The sequence below is a fragment of the Boleophthalmus pectinirostris genome, unplaced genomic scaffold, assembly GCF_026225935.1.
Source record: "Boleophthalmus pectinirostris isolate CB_2022bp ecotype Guang Dong unplaced genomic scaffold, ASM2622593v1 HiC_scaffold_15, whole genome shotgun sequence".
NCBI lineage: Eukaryota > Metazoa > Chordata > Actinopteri > Gobiiformes > Gobiidae > Boleophthalmus > Boleophthalmus pectinirostris.
This window is the reverse complement of record NW_026571070.1, coordinates 9508184-9523491: the sequence shown is the minus strand read 5'-3', so window position 1 is coordinate 9523491 and position 15308 is coordinate 9508184. Positions and strand designations below refer to the sequence as shown.

General features: G+C 36.7%; 1 protein-coding gene across 1 annotated transcript; it reads right to left on the bottom strand.

The window, feature by feature from the left end:
* Positions 1–4629: 4629 nt before the first annotated feature.
* LOC110158322 (pyruvate dehydrogenase E1 component subunit alpha, somatic form, mitochondrial-like) lies at positions 4630–13915 on the bottom strand. The gene is made up of 10 exons (XM_020922782.2): positions 13871–13915; positions 11944–12117; positions 11708–11834; positions 10679–10770; positions 10102–10194; positions 9544–9699; positions 8970–9041; positions 7243–7310; positions 5822–5927; positions 4630–4806 (listed from the first exon to the last, which is right to left on the bottom strand). Exons 2-10 carry the CDS (start codon positions 12031–12033, stop codon positions 4630–4632), a joined length of 981 nt encoding a protein of 326 aa, XP_020778441.2. The 5' UTR covers positions 12034–12117; positions 13871–13915.
* Between the last annotated feature and the right edge of the window lie 1393 nt (positions 13916–15308).

Here is a 15308-nt window from a genome sequence, read left to right as displayed (position 1 = left end):
GTAAAATTATGACTGTATTCTCGTAAAATTATGACTTTTTCTGGCTTCCACTTTATTCTCATAATATTACGACTTTAATGTCGAAATGTTACGACTTTATTCTCGTAGCGCCAGCATTTTTTTAATTTTTTTTTATCTGACCCTTATACTCCATCGTACTTATAGTCGTAGAAATATAAAATTGTAAACAAAAACTTTTCTTTTTTTCTTACTTTTTTCTTTTTTTGGCATTAGAAGACAGTGTGGTGCATTAAAAAAAAAAAAAAAAAAAAAAAAAAAGTATGAGAAGTGGGAAATTTGATTTAGATTAATTTTTTTTAAACTGATTTTTTGATTGTTTTTATTTATTATTTATATTTATATTATTATTATTTATATTTATTTATTTTGAGTCATTGACATAAATGTTTTTAATGTGTTTAATGTTGTTTTTTTTTTTTTGTTTTTTTTTTCTATTTATTTATTTATGAATTTTACTAAGTTTATTAATATTCCTTGAATTTAATCCCCATCAGCATAAAAACAAACACATTATAAATTCTGTAATGGAGGCAGCTGGAGGCAGAAGCGAATTGGAACATAATGCGGCTTTCGTGGGAAAACTTGGATTAATTTCAGAATATCACAAATTATGAAAAAATCAAGGACAATTTGGAAAATGAAAACCACTCAGATACATGTGAATGATATCAGACTCAGATTTAAAAACAATTACAGCTGTGTTTTTACATTACAGTACTAAGCATTTTCCAATTTTCTCTTCATTTGCAAATCTCCTGGACGTTATGTTGTGCAAATTTTTATGCATTAACAGTTTTTCAGGCTATGATTTTGAAAGCTTAGAATAAAACCTTAGTAAATTATAGCCTAACAATAATACTATAGGCAGAACAATGGCATAAACTAAAATAAAGAGGACTGGAAAATTGAAATAGTAGACTAGAAGTACCAAGCATTTTCAAATTTTCTCTTCATTTGCATACATCCTGGCCGTTATGTTGTGCAAATTTTTATATATTAACAGTTTTTGCAGGCTATGATGTTGAAAACGTAAAATAAAATCTAAATAAATAAGAGCTTAACAATAATACAAAGCAGAAATACCACGTCCAAACAGACCCACAGTGGAGTGTTTTAAGTCCACCACTTAAATTTTTTGGCTTTTAACTCCGTGTGAGTGTTGTGTTCCTCTGTGTCTTTGATTAATTTTATTTCTTTTACTGCTATTTTATGATTTTTATGATTTTGCTGTTGCTTGATCTTTACTGGTTTTATTGTTTTAGGATTTGTATGTCCAAATTTTAGCAATTTGCTTTTTTGTTTTCTTCATTTTATGGTCTCTGTGCAGCACTTTGGAAATTGCTTTGTTTGTAAAATGCACTATAGAAATAAATAAAAGTGGATTTGGAGTTGGAAAAAGTCGGCATAAACTAGAATAAAAGGGGAAAAATTGAAATAGTGGGCTAAAAGTACCATGCATTTTCACATTTGCTCTTCATTTGCATACATCCTGTGTTGTGCAAATTTTTATGCATTAACAGTTTTTGTAGGCTATGATTTTGAAAACTTTGAATAAAATCTAAATAAATTATAGCCTAACAATAACACTAGGCAGAAATACCACACCCGAACAGTCTAATTTTAAAACCCACTTTTATTTTCTGGCATTTAACACCGCGTGAGTGTTGTGTTCCTCTGTGTCTTTGATTTCTTTTATTTCTTTTACTGCTATTTTATGATTTTATGGTTTTGCTTTTGTTTGATTTTCACAGATTTTATTGTTTTAGGACTTCTATGTCCAGATTTTAGCAATTTACTTTTTTGTTTTCTTCAGTTTATGGTCTCTGTGCAGCACTTTGGAAACTGCTTTGTTTGTAAAATGTGCTATAGAAATAAATAAAAGTGGATTTGGAGTTGGATAAAGATGGCATAAGCTAGAATAAAGAGGAAAAATTGAAATAGTGGGCTAAAAGTACCAAGCATTTCTCATTAGAAATTGCAGTTACCAAGTTGTTTTAAGATAGACAAGACCAATAAAGCGTGTGTCTTGGCTGCATTCAAAGAAAATTACTGGCACGAGTCTATGTTTGGATTGTCATTCATGCAGCAAATATCTCTTGAAGACAGAAATCGTTTTTGTTTTAAAACTATGTACTACCTGCTTACATTTATTAGAGCAATACTGACCCCTGGTGACAAAACAGCGTAACTGCACAAAGCAATAGACTGATTTTCAAACACTTCACACCCAGTACTGCCTAAGATAATATTTGATTTTCCGAGCACAACCAGTTAAGGGCAGTAAATATTTCTGTCTCTATGGATACAAGCAGGTGGTGTGACCAGGTCAGTTATTAATGAATTACAGAAATGGTTTTACTCTTGACAGGAATAATAAAATATAAAAGGTGCACTAAAGTGTTGTTATAATACTAAAATCTCGAACTTTATTTCAGCATTAAATGGCACTTTCTTTTTTATTACCATGTGGCAATCCCTCATGTTACTATTTTATCTGGAATATTCCACATTATGGCATTAAGGTTGCATTGTTCAATTACATCAGGGGTGTCAAACTTGAATTCACAGAGGGCTGGGACTAAGTTGTGGGCCAAACTAAATATTTAATGGAAAATTTCGACAACATCTGCATATTTTCTCTTCTTTCGAGATATGTAATGTTAAACTTTTTCTTATTAAAATAAATGTTTTATAATAGTTTTGCCTGAATCCAGAACAAGCAAAATATAAAATAATAACAAAATTTTAAATAAATAATTCTCTATTGCCTATCTGTAGCCGGCGGGCAGCTCTAATACATATTTGATATAATCTTGTGGGCCAAATTTGTTTGTTTTACGTAATTAAGTGTTACAAGTGTTAAAGAATAACTTGAAAAATATATAAATTTTTACTTTTACACAGATCCACACTGCAAAAAAACTAAATCTAGTCAAGTTAAGACAACTTGAATTAAGAATGTTTTATCATGATTTGAGTGAATTTCTCTTGACAAGTAAAATTATCTGCCAGTGGAACAAGACTTCATATACTTAAAATATGAAAATACATCTTGATACACTTAAAATAAGAAAAACAACTTTTTGCACTTAAAATGAGAAACAAAATTGAATGTTGCTTAAATTACGAAAAACAAAGATATAGATATTTTCACTTGTCAAGTTGAATCGACTCAAATAAAGTAAAATGTTCTTAAAGGTTGTACGGAGGATTTTTTTATTTTTTTTTATTGTCAGTGAAAGTTTAAAATACCATTACAAAGATGCAACAGCCTTGTAATTATGATGACCACAAAAAAAAAAAAAAAATAAAATAAAAATCTATCAACTGTGGACATACAGTAGTGAGGCCAGATAAACATCAGCCAATAGAGAACAAGGCTGCCTCATTTTCTATTGGCTGTTAGGTTGTCAATCAAACTGCCTACGTTTCTAGTGTAACTGACTCGTCCGCACGCTGGGATTACGTGGTTTATGCAGCGGTTCTTAGAGGCTTTTTCAAAGTGTAGCTTCCTCGCATTTCGCACAAACTTTGTTGCGGACAAGAATCCACGACCAGTTCACCGCAAGAGAAAGTCTGTTTTTGAGGTCGCTGAAAGAAGAAGAGAAGGGGAAAAGGAGCAAAGCCAAACTGAGGTGATTCTTGGAGATCTCTTCCAGCAATGGCTGAAGCAGACGAAGGGTCTAAAAACTGACGCGTCGGTCGCTAAGTTATTTTTAGACAGGTCACTTCAACAGTAATTCTGAACGCACACTGGCTGTAAACAAGCGTGATTTCTAGAGTCAGGAGGCGGGAGGAGGTGTTTCTACTGAGGGAGCAGTGGAGGAGGAAGGTGGTGTCACGCATGCACAACATTTGAAAAAGGACTGTCACTGTATTTCTTTTCCCTTAAAAAAAAATCCTCTACAACCTTTAATTTAAGTCATTTTAACTTACCTAGATATTGTTTTTTTCCAGTGTGTCTTGTAACTTGGCCCAGCGGCGTTACTTTTTGACGTTAGAATTTAATGCCATACTGTGGACATTCTACATCTCCATGGAGAAAAGCAGGTGGCATACCCTCCTCCAGTAAAGTTACATAGTACATCTTTAATCATGCGGGGATTGTTGTGGGTCTAATCTGACAACACTGACCAATGACACCAAACTCTAAATATTTGATCACATTTATTTATGAGATTTATTAAGTGAAAGTCTTAAAGTGCAGGTGACAGGTGGTTACACACTTAAAGGTGCATTGTGTAACTTTACAGTGAAGGGTCCGTCAAATGCTTTTCTCCATGGAGATGTTGTAGCTTTGTCTGGAATGTTTCACAGTATGGCATTAAACCTTTCTATCTTCACGGAGACCAAAACAGATCAAGTTACAGGTCAGATCTGTGGAGAATGTCTGTTTTTCTAGGCATTTTTGAGCTATAAAATCGTCTGTAATTGAATAAATGTTTAATGTCACACTGTGGAACATTCCAGGCAGAGCAAGGACATCTCCATAGAAACAAGCAGGTGACGGACGCCCAAACGAAAACTGACAAACTATTTATTTATCATAGTTTTACGTCGGTTAAAAGTGCACTGTCTCACCAAACTAAGTAATGTGCCAGATTGACTTTAAAGGGAGCTGTTGCCGGGGGAGACCAGTGTGGCCCACGGGTGAGTTCCTCGGACCTTCAGCGGGGGGTTGTTGTGGTAGATGTGTTTACACAGATCGTCCAGAGGCGGCTCCTGGTCTGTTAGCGCAAACTGAGCAGCTTCCTCCACCTCTTTTCTGATCTCCATGTCAATTTCCTTGAAAAAAACAAACAAACAAAACAACAAACAAAAAAACAATAAATCCAGTAAAACGCACATAAAGAAAAAAGTAGCTTAACAAGTCCATATTCCTCATCACCAGTGTTGGGAAGGTTACTTTTAAAATGTATTCCCCTACAGATTACAGATTACATACCCCAAAATGTAGTTTGTAACATAATCCATTAAATTACTTAAAGTGAGTAATGTAATCTGAATACTTTGGATTACTTGATTTGCTGTAGAGAAGCAAAGACGAGGATAACGTAACATAAGATGTTTTGTCTGACGATGAAAAGCCCAGACTTTACTTAACCATATTAAAAAATATTATTGATAGAGGAGGAGGAGACACGTTAAATCCTGTTTTAGTCCTGGTTTAGACCTGGTTTAGACCTGGTTTAGACCTGGTTTAGACCTGGTTTAGACCTGGTTTAGACCTGGTTTTAGACCTGGTTTAGACCTGGTTTTAGACCTGGTTTAGATCTAGTTTAGACCTGGTTTTAGACCTGGTTTAGACCTGGTTTTAGACCTGGTTTAGACCTGGTTTAGATCTAGTTTAGACCTGGTTTTAGACCTGGTTTTAGACCTGGTTTAGACCTGGTTTTAGACCTGGTTTAGACCTGGTTTAGACCTGGTTTAGATCTAGTTTAGATCCGTTTAAGACCTGTTTTAGACCTGGTTTAGTCCTGGTTTAGATCTAGTTTAGACCTGGTTTTAATTCTGGTTTAGTCCTGGTTTAGACCTGGTTTAGTCCTATTTTAGACCTAGTTTAGACCTGGTTTTAGTCCTGTTTAGTCCTGGTTTAGACCTGGTTTAGTCCTGTTTTAGATCTAGTTTAGACCTGGTTTAGTTTCCGGTAATGAGCGGAATTAAAAAAAAACAAAAAAATCGATATAGCCCAAAAATGTGAAAACAGGAAAATACCATCCATTTATTTCCACAAAGTAACTGTAATCCAATTACCTCTCATGGAAACAGTTGAGTTAAGTTGATGTAAACATGAACCCACCTCAAAATCCTGCGCAGACGCCATGTTTGTGTGGACCATTTGCTCCACCAGCCTCAGTATGGGGTCTTTCTTACTGTACTCCTGGACTTCTGTCTCACTCCGATAACTGCAGGAGATTGTATTGTAAAGGCGCACTGTGTAACTTTTTGGTTGGGGGTTTGTCACCTTCTTGTTTCTATGGATATATCATTGCTTTGTCCGGTCAGTAACACAGTAAAAAAATAAATAAAATGAAGATAAGAACTAAGAAAAAAAGTGATTGTATTTCTGTTAAAGGGGTTAGTTTATGGAACAATCTGAGTGATGATTTAAAAAAAAAAAGTCTAAAGAGTATAAAAAGCGTTACGTTTTGAAAGATATAGAATCTTAAAATGTTCATATTAACGCGCTCTACATGATCCTGGAATTTTTATTTAGCTGTTTTGTACATAAATAAATTCCTGTTCCTCATATGGACCTGGCTCTAAATTCACTCCTCCTAACTGCTAGCCTCTGTGAGCTTCATTTGACTGGAGCCACATCCTTATACTGATCCTGATTCACATCCTCTACATGATCCTGGAGTTTTTATTTTGCTGTTTTGTACATAAATAAATTCCTGTTCCTCATATGGACCTGGCTTGAAATTCACTGTGCACTCTTCTCTCTTATTTATGTCTCTCTTTTTTAATTTTAATCTTTATGATTATTTATGCCTTGATTTGTTTTTATTGTGATTTTCATGTATTTCTTATTCTGTAAAACACCTTTGAATTACTTTGTGTACGAATTGTGCTATACAAATAAACTTGCCTTGCTGATGCTGAGTCTGTTCTGTTTCTATCACGTTGGAGATGGTTCATGTTAAACTTTACACGAACACCAGGTTTAAATCCTCGCCTCCTAGTGTTGTGGTGGTGAATTACTTTGCGGCGCATGGACCTTGAACACAGACCCATAAATCAAAAACAACGGCCACAAGACGAGGGCGGCAGTGTGCGTTGAGTCGATGCAGAACTAAACTTCACCCTTAAAATTGAGCTTTAGGAGACCTGTAAAAAAAAAACTGCAGCTTTGACGCTCCCATAATCACGTTGTCTGGGATCACAATTTTTGGTCCAAAATGATAGATCATTCAGCCCTACATTTATTAAATTACATGTTGTTTTATAGCTCAAAAATACCCAGAAAAACAGGCATGACTGTGAGCGGGGTCGCCTCTCCACCTCTCCACAGATCTGACCTGTAACGTGGCTTGGTTTGGTCTCCATGAAGATAGAAGTTTAATGCCATACTGTGAAACATTCAAGATAAAGCCATAGCATCTCCACAGAAAAAAAACAAAGGATTTGACGGACCCTTAACACATTTATATTTAATCAGACTCATGTCTTTATGTAAATCCACTTTAATCACAAATGAAGTTCCCTGTTGCGTCTTACCTCAGGTGCTGATCAGCCGTCAAGTGTCCATGGAAACGGTAGGTCTGTAGCTCCAAGATTATCGGGCCCTAAAAAACATGCTTTATATAGTGATAAAGTATAAACCCGTTAAAATCTATGTCATCAGAATGTTCATAATTCTCAAATGGAGGTAAAGACAAACCTGGAGTTTTGAGTAATCCGTTATTTGTTATTAGTCTGTCTACATCTCTATTGTGATGTCATGAAGAAATAGTTTTCAAGTGAACAGCTCCTTTTACCTTGTGTTCAGTAGAGATGAGCAGCTCTAGGGCTCAAATTATCCATGATTCTAGTGAATTTGTACACTGCAAATTTCTCTGATCTGGCCAAGATTATAAAACTTATATTCATCTTGTTTTCTGATTTATTATCCACTGACTAGTTCTGAGATGCTTAATTCTAGTCTAGAGGTAGTTTATTTTAAGATAACTTGTCAAGTAAAATGATCTTGCTGCATGGACAGATAATTTCACTTCTTTTAAGTCATTTTGTGATAGATTTAAGTGTATATATCTTACATTTTGGCCACGCTTTTTTGCAGTGTATGGAGTTTAAAAACACAATGGAGCACTTCTTGTATTATCACATGACATCACAAGGTGGTACAGACTAACAGAGTTCGTTTTCATACCTGACAGTTTCGACTGCTCACTAGCGGTCTTCAGTGTTGGGAGTAACACGTTATAAAAGTAATGAATTACTGTAATGTGTTGCTTTTTGCTGTAACTCAGTAATGTTTGGCTTTACAGGGGAAAATTTGTAATATTTTACTCGGTACAAATGTGAGTAACGCGCTTTACAATGTATTTTTAACTTGGATTGAAGTGGTGGGTTTTTCGTTTTTCTTCATGCAAATTTGCTAAAATCACCGCGATATTAGCAGCGGTGAAATGTCGGAGATGCGCCCGTGTAGACCGTCAGGTGACCGACGCAGAACTCCGCGCTCCACAAGGCTAAACACAGGTGACGCCCGATTGCACTTTGCAGACACCCTGTCTTCCAAGTTCTAGTCCAAGATTAGTCCTGGTTTAGTCCTGGTTTAGTCCTGGTTTGGTCCTGGTTTAGACCTGGTTTAGACCTGGTTTAGACCTGTTTCAGCTCTGGTTTAGTCCTGGTTCAGCTCTGGTTTAGTCCTGGTTTAGTCTTCAGTTCAGTCCTGGTTTAGTCCTAGTTTAGTCCTGGTTTAGTCCTGGTTCAGCTCTGGTTTAGTCCTGGTTTAGTCCTCAGTTCAGTCCTGGTTTAGACCTAGTTTAGTCCTGGTTCAGTTCTGGTTCAGCTCTGGTTTAGACCTGGTTTAGTCCTGGTTCAGTCCATATACGGCGCAAAAGTTCAGCATCTTCACAGTTATTCTGGTGAGAGTAACTTAAAAGTAATCCAATAATAATGTAATGTTTTACATTTTAAATGCAGTAATATTGTAATGTAACTAATAACTTTGAAATGACAGTAATACGTCATAAATATCACATTTACAGTTTTGAATTAACTTGCCCAATGGTCAGGTCTGAAAACAAACTTTTGGTCTGAAAAAAGAACGTAAGAACATAAATTATCGGAAGACCAAATGAACCTCATTGGACTAGAGAGGCACATGTGTGAATGAAACAAAACACACAACACAACTCCTGGTCTGTTTGTGATGAAGAAACTAGATTCTAACATAGATCAGAAAATACAGACTTTAAGTAAAGACTGAGTGAACTGACCTTTCCTGATTGACAGTGATCTTTGGCAAACTTTGATGCTTCACGAACACAGAGGACATCCATCCCATCCACCTGAAACAGCAGCACCTTTATACACTCGGATTTTCTCATGACAACCGCAATATAGATTTATGACAGGGTTGAACGATTACACAATGGCTATTTATATTTTTTCCTCTTTTTTAATATATTATGCTAGAAGATGTAAAGATTCCAAGCGTGGCCAGTAACACACCCCGAAGTGTCATGTGACCCCTGGTGTCCTTGATCCCAAAAGTTGTTTATACTTAAAATATATCACTCATCTTACGAGATCTTTGGCATTTTTTGTCCTGACAACATGAAACTTTGCACTGCACACACCCACACCATCAGGATGACACAGTCCAAATTTGAGATCAGTCCAATGAGTGGTTTGAGAGTTATGCGTTGAACAGACGAATAAACAAACCAACAAACCAGCAGGAGGAGACACAGACAGACGTTCCTCACATTAAGAGATAGATCGTGATGTGTGAGCTGCTGGGTCCAAGTCATTTCTCTTGTGGAAGTTTGTCCAAGTGTAATTTCTCACCCTGAGTCCGGGGATGCAGTCTGATTTTTTGTAGAAGTCCGTAGAGGCTGATGCTCGCTCTATATGCGTCCCTTTACCGTATCTGTTGTTCTCGCAGACGAAGACGATGGGCAGTTTCCAAAGGGCGGCCATGTTGAAGGTCTCAAACACCTGACCCTGAAGGAGACGTCGTATAAATAAATGAACCAGTATGACCATCATAAATTTGGACATAAGCTTTCAGTTTTTTTTCTTTATTTTTGCATTGTAGATTTTCACTGAAGCCATCAAAACTATGCATTAATAGATAGAGTATTTATATGTGGAATAAACAAAAAAGTGGCTCAAGAAAATGTCCACAAATCAAAAGGCGGCTACTTTGAGGAAAATCTTTGTTACATAATTAGTCCTGGTTCAGTCCTGGTTCAGTCTTGGTTCAGTCCTGGTTTAGTCCTGGTTTAGTCCTGGTTCAGTCTTGGTTCAGTCTTGGTTCAGTCCTGGTTCAGTCCTGGTTCAGTCCTGGTTCAGTCCTGGTTCAGTCCTGGTTCAGTCTTGGTTCAGTCCTGGTTCAGTCCTGACCTGATTGGCAGCTCCATCTCCGTACACTGCTACACAGATCTGATCGTTGCGTCGATACTGACAGGCCAGAGCCACACCAGCCCCCAGAGGAATCTGCACAGAGACTCATCTCAAGAGGTGTTCCAATAAAATAGAAATTAAGAATAATTCAGGCTTATAACCCTTTAAAGCAGGCATGTCCAAACTATGGCCCAGCAAAATGCAGCCCTCATATCAATTATTCTTGGCCCTCAGGCTTCCAGGTGAATTGACCCATATTACCTTAAGTATTTTTTACTACAAGTTATGTAAAAATCGACCTTGATACAGCCAATATCTAATATTTAGTGTGTACCTTTGAGATTGTAGGCTTGAATAGAGGCCTGATGGCTTATTCTAACATGTTAAAATTGCACATATTTCAATTATTCACTGCACTGATCACCTAGTCGATGGCCCTCGATCAGCTCTCTGCTTCATCTGTGTTTTGACATGTTGCCCTTGATGAAAAAAGTTTGAACGCCCCTGCTTTAAAGGAAATCTATTATGCACAAAAAACTTTTAACCGTGTTATTAAAAAAGGTGTAGTCATATTCACCTGTGACCCCACGATGCCGTTTCCTCCGTAGAAGTTTTGACCGTACATGTGCATGGGTCCTCCTCTGCCTTTGGACACGCCGCCTCTACGACCTGACCACAAAGGTTTGACACGACTATAGCTCCAGTCTATTCGCTTTGCCTTGTGAGGCTGGAGGGAGGACTTATTTACCAACAGGACAGGTTAGTAAATGTTTGTAGTTTTCAGACATTTTACCTGATTCATGTGCCTGCTTGTTACCACAGTGTGACATTAAACAGCTCTACCTTACAATTATTACATTTTATAGTTTTATAGCTCAAAAATACCTACAAAATTTGATTTTTTTTGGTTTATTTCATTTGGTTTGGACTCCATGAAGATAGAAAGGTTTAATGCCCAGGGTTCCCACTCGTTTACACTGACAGAATTTCAAAACTTTTCCACGACTTTTTCATGACTTAAAGTGAATTTTCCATGACATATGTAAAATTGATCAGACTTTTAGAGCTAAATTTGAAATGTTAACCCTTTCCACTCACCTTATGGTTTGGTGTTATATTTTTTTAACATTTAAAATACTGTCAGTGCATTTATTGTCGTCTCTTTTAAACAAAAGGCGCAGACGTTCTAATGAGAACTTAACAGAACGATGTAGCTGCGTGAAAGAGATACTAAAATTCCATGACTTTTACAAAACTTCCATTGAATTTACAAAATTCTATGACTTTTCCAGGCCTGAAAAATGACATTTTCAATTTCCATGACTTTTCCAGGATTTCCATGACCGTGGGAACCCTGAAGCAAAAACATCTACGTGGAGAGAAGCATTTAACAGAGACTCAGACCAGAAAAGTTACACAATGCAACTTTAAATAAAAAAATTCAAAAGAAGGGGTAATAGTCGTAATTGTTGGTAATACAATATAATGTAAATAAGCCACACTTGTATTCTTTGCCGAAACAAAAATAATGTAAACTTATCATATTTTTACACATTTTCTGTCATAAACTAAAAACAAAAAACCACTCCATAATACACGTTGGTACCGGTGATCTCTGTGAGGATCTCTCTGGGCGACACTCGTCTGGTGATGCTGAAGCCGTGGACCCTGTACGAGGTGATCACGTGGTCTGTTCTGTCTATGGCTGCTTCAACGCCCACTGCACACGCCTCCTAGAAACAAAGAAAAACCTGTGAAGTGACAGATTGTACAGCAACAGTAAAGAGGGTTAGAATAGGGCCCGGGAGAGATCACTAGATTACTCTGTAGTACAGTTCTGACCTGTCCTGTGTACAAGTGGCAGGGACCCAAGATTAGTTTGTGCCTGTAGAGAAGATCCACCTGCTGCTCCAGGCGTCTGATCGTCTGCATGGACCGGTACAAGCCCAGGCCCTGGTCACGAGTCAGGTCTGTGGACTCAGGGGGGCCCTCCTCCAACCTATGCACGTCACATTTCTACACACAACACACTTTGTTACACTTTAACGAAGAAGCACTGTGTAACTTTTTAGTTGGGGGTCCCTCACCTGCTTGTTTCTATGGCTATGTCACTGCTCTGCCTGGAATGTTCCACAGTGTGACATTAACTCTTTCCCCCATGAAGACGACATTTGACGACCCTCCTTGTTTCCCTAATAATCCGTGTCAGTCGTTCATTCGTTTTTCAATATAAAACCAAAAATAAGAAAATGAAAAAACTGTTGGTAACACTTTATAATAACTACACCTTACTTAGCCTTAATAAAGCATGAACAAAGACTTAATTAATAATGAACAAAGATTTAATTAATAATGATTCACGCTTAGTAAAGCACAATTAGTCTTCACTTTAGAAAAGCCCTCAAAAAGACTTAACTAACAGATAACAGCTGCCTGAATTATCATTGCTTTGCATTATTAGTAAATCATTCTCTCATAGCTTATTAATGATTAATAAATGTTCAAATGGTTAGTCCATGAGTAATTAAGTATGAAATAATTATGAGTAATTATTTACAGCACAGGCAAATTAAGTGCAAGTGCTAATTAAGGTAGTAATTAAGTAGTTACTAAGAGTGAATCATTATTAATTAAGTCTTTGTTCATTATTAATTAAGCCTTTGTTCATGTTTTATTAAAGCTAAATAAGGTGTAGTTATTATAAAGTGTTACTAAACTGTTTTCTTCATTATTTGTCTCCAAAACCAAAACTGAAAAAACAGATAATGTTTTGTTTTTTCAGTTTTCGATTTTGTGTTTAAATGAAAAATGGAAAAAATGATAAAGACCGTTTCCCGTTTACTTGACTTCAGTGACTGTGAGGTCGGGACTTTTGCACTGAATACGGACTGAACCAGGACTGATCCAGGTCCAGGACCTCACCGGGACCAGAGCGGGACCAGAGTAGACTCCGAGCTTTGACTCCGAGCCTCCGCAGGGTCCAAGCCTCAGCTTTGAGCTCCGGCCCTGCCCTGAGCTCTGAGCCTCCGGTCTGGTCCTGGTCTTGTCTCAGTCTTGGTCTGGTCCCGGTCTCAGTTCTGATCTCAGTCTCGGTCCTGGTTCAGTCCAGCATCACAGTTTAAATCATGTAAATGGGTCGTTATTCGTTTTTTCCACTTTTCATTTAAACACAAAATCAAAAACTGAAAAAACGAATCATTATCTGTGTTTTTTTTTCTATTTTGGTTTTGGAGACAAATAATGAAGAAAATTGTTGTTTTTTCATTTTCTTATTTTTGGTTTTATATTAAAAACGAATGAATGACACACAGATTATAATCACTTGTGGAAGTCTGTTTTCTTTTATGCAGTGATGCTCTGGTCAGTTATGTGTGGGTTGTTCTTGTCAGCGTCCAAGGGGGAAAGAGTTAAACAGCTCTACCTTACATTTGTTCAATTACAGGTGCTTTTATAGCTCAGAAATACCTAGAAAAACAGACACTCTGACTTTGAGCGGGGTCGCCTCTCCACAGATCTGACCTGTGACTTGATTTGGTTTGAAATAGATCAAATGTTTTCGAGTAAGACTAAGCAAAGGTCACAGCGTTCAGATTTTATTCAAAGAAAATGAGTAATGAAGCTTAAAAAAAAACTGGACTGGTGCATCTTTTAGTCAAATTTGCAGTTTTTGAATATTAAAAAGTATTTGACGGACCCTCCACTAGAAAAGTTACACAATGCACCTTTAATTAGGAGGTGAGATACCGAAAGTAAAAGTGGCGGGACTCACCTTAATGTGAAACGTGACTTTTTGGGTGAAATCTGATAACGGTCTAGAAACAGTTCGAGCCTGAAAACAATAAATCACAATTTACTCACAAGAAGAAAAGGTCAAAAGGTCAAACTGAAAACACTCTGTTCCACCTTGTGATGTCATGTGGTAATACAGGAAGTGCTCCACTGTGTTTTTAAACTCCATACACCTTCACTAGAATCATTTTGATGATTTCAACCCTGGAATTTCAATCTCTACTGAACTAAAGGTTTAGTTTAGTTTAGTTTATTAAGATCCCCATTAGCTACTGAAACAACAGTAGCTATTCTTCCTGGGGTCTCCTCAAATTCATTACATAAAAAGGTAAAAGGAGCTGTTAACTTGAAAACTACCTCTTCATGACATCACAAGGTGGAACAGAGCGTTTTGAGCTTTGGAGATGTAGACAGACTAATAATAAAGGGTTACTCAAATATGTGTGAATGAAACAAAACACAACTTTGGTCTGTTAACATTATGTCATGGCTGAAAGAGTAAATTTTTTCATAATATCGGACCTTTTAAGGAAAAAGAAACAGACATTTTGTGTTCCTACAAAACGCAAGAAGAAGTAAAACATTTGACAACAAGAAAAATACAGTATAGTAGTAGTAGTAATAGTAGTAGGGATGTAACAGTAACCGAAATATCGTGATATCGTATCGTCAAAGTTCTCACAATAATATCGTGGACCGTCACAATATATCGAAAGTCTCTTTGCTTAAATTAAGAGTTATGGTGCAGCAGGAGCTAAAAAAGACAGAGGGAACTACATAGACCATGATCCTTTGCTCCATTTCAGTGCAGACTACAAGAAGAAATAACAGTTCTAAACACTTTTTAGTCTTAGTTCTTTGGATTAAGTCTTGTCAAGGCATTTTAAGAGGAAAAAGAAGCATAGTCACAGTTTTGTTTGCAGCCTCCACAAAATATCGCAATAAATATCTTACCATGAGATTTATATTGTGAAAATATTGTACAGTGAGATTTGGATATTGTTACATCTCTAACCGTGAGCCTCCCCACCATATCGTGAGCTTTTCCCAATAAATATTGTACCGCGAGGTTCATACCGTGACAATATCGTATCGTGAGACTTGGATATCGTTACACTCCTACTGCGGGAGGCTTGTACGGGGTTAAAAATTCTGAAATGTAATTTGGTGCAAGACCTAAACGAGCTTTAAAAGTGATTAGTAAAATCTTAAAACGATTCTGAAACACACAGGCAGCCAGTGAAGAGAAGAAAAAACAGGGTCATGTGTTGATGTCTGTAGACGGTGTTGGGAAGGTGACTTTTAAAATGTAATCCCCTACAGATTACAGATTACATACAACAAAATGTAGTTTGTAACATAACCCATTAAATTACTTAAAGTGGTAACGTAATCTGAATACTTTGGATTACTTGATA

What these genes read in the sequence shown, in the direction of transcription:
- LOC110158322 (XM_020922782.2), bottom strand. Translation starts at nt 12,033, where the DNA reads ATGCAGACGATCAGACGCCTGGAGCAGCAGGTGGATCTTCTCTACAGG. An exon ending in ACGGCATCGTGGGGTCACAG is followed by an intron (nt 10,195 to 10,678) that starts GTGAATATGACT and finishes GTCTCTGTGCAG; the next exon opens with ATTCCTCTGGGGGCTGGTGT. An exon ending in GAGATGGAGCTGCCAATCAG is followed by an intron (nt 9,700 to 10,101) that starts GTCAGGACTGAA and finishes CGTCTCCTTCAG; the next exon opens with GGTCAGGTGTTTGAGACCTT.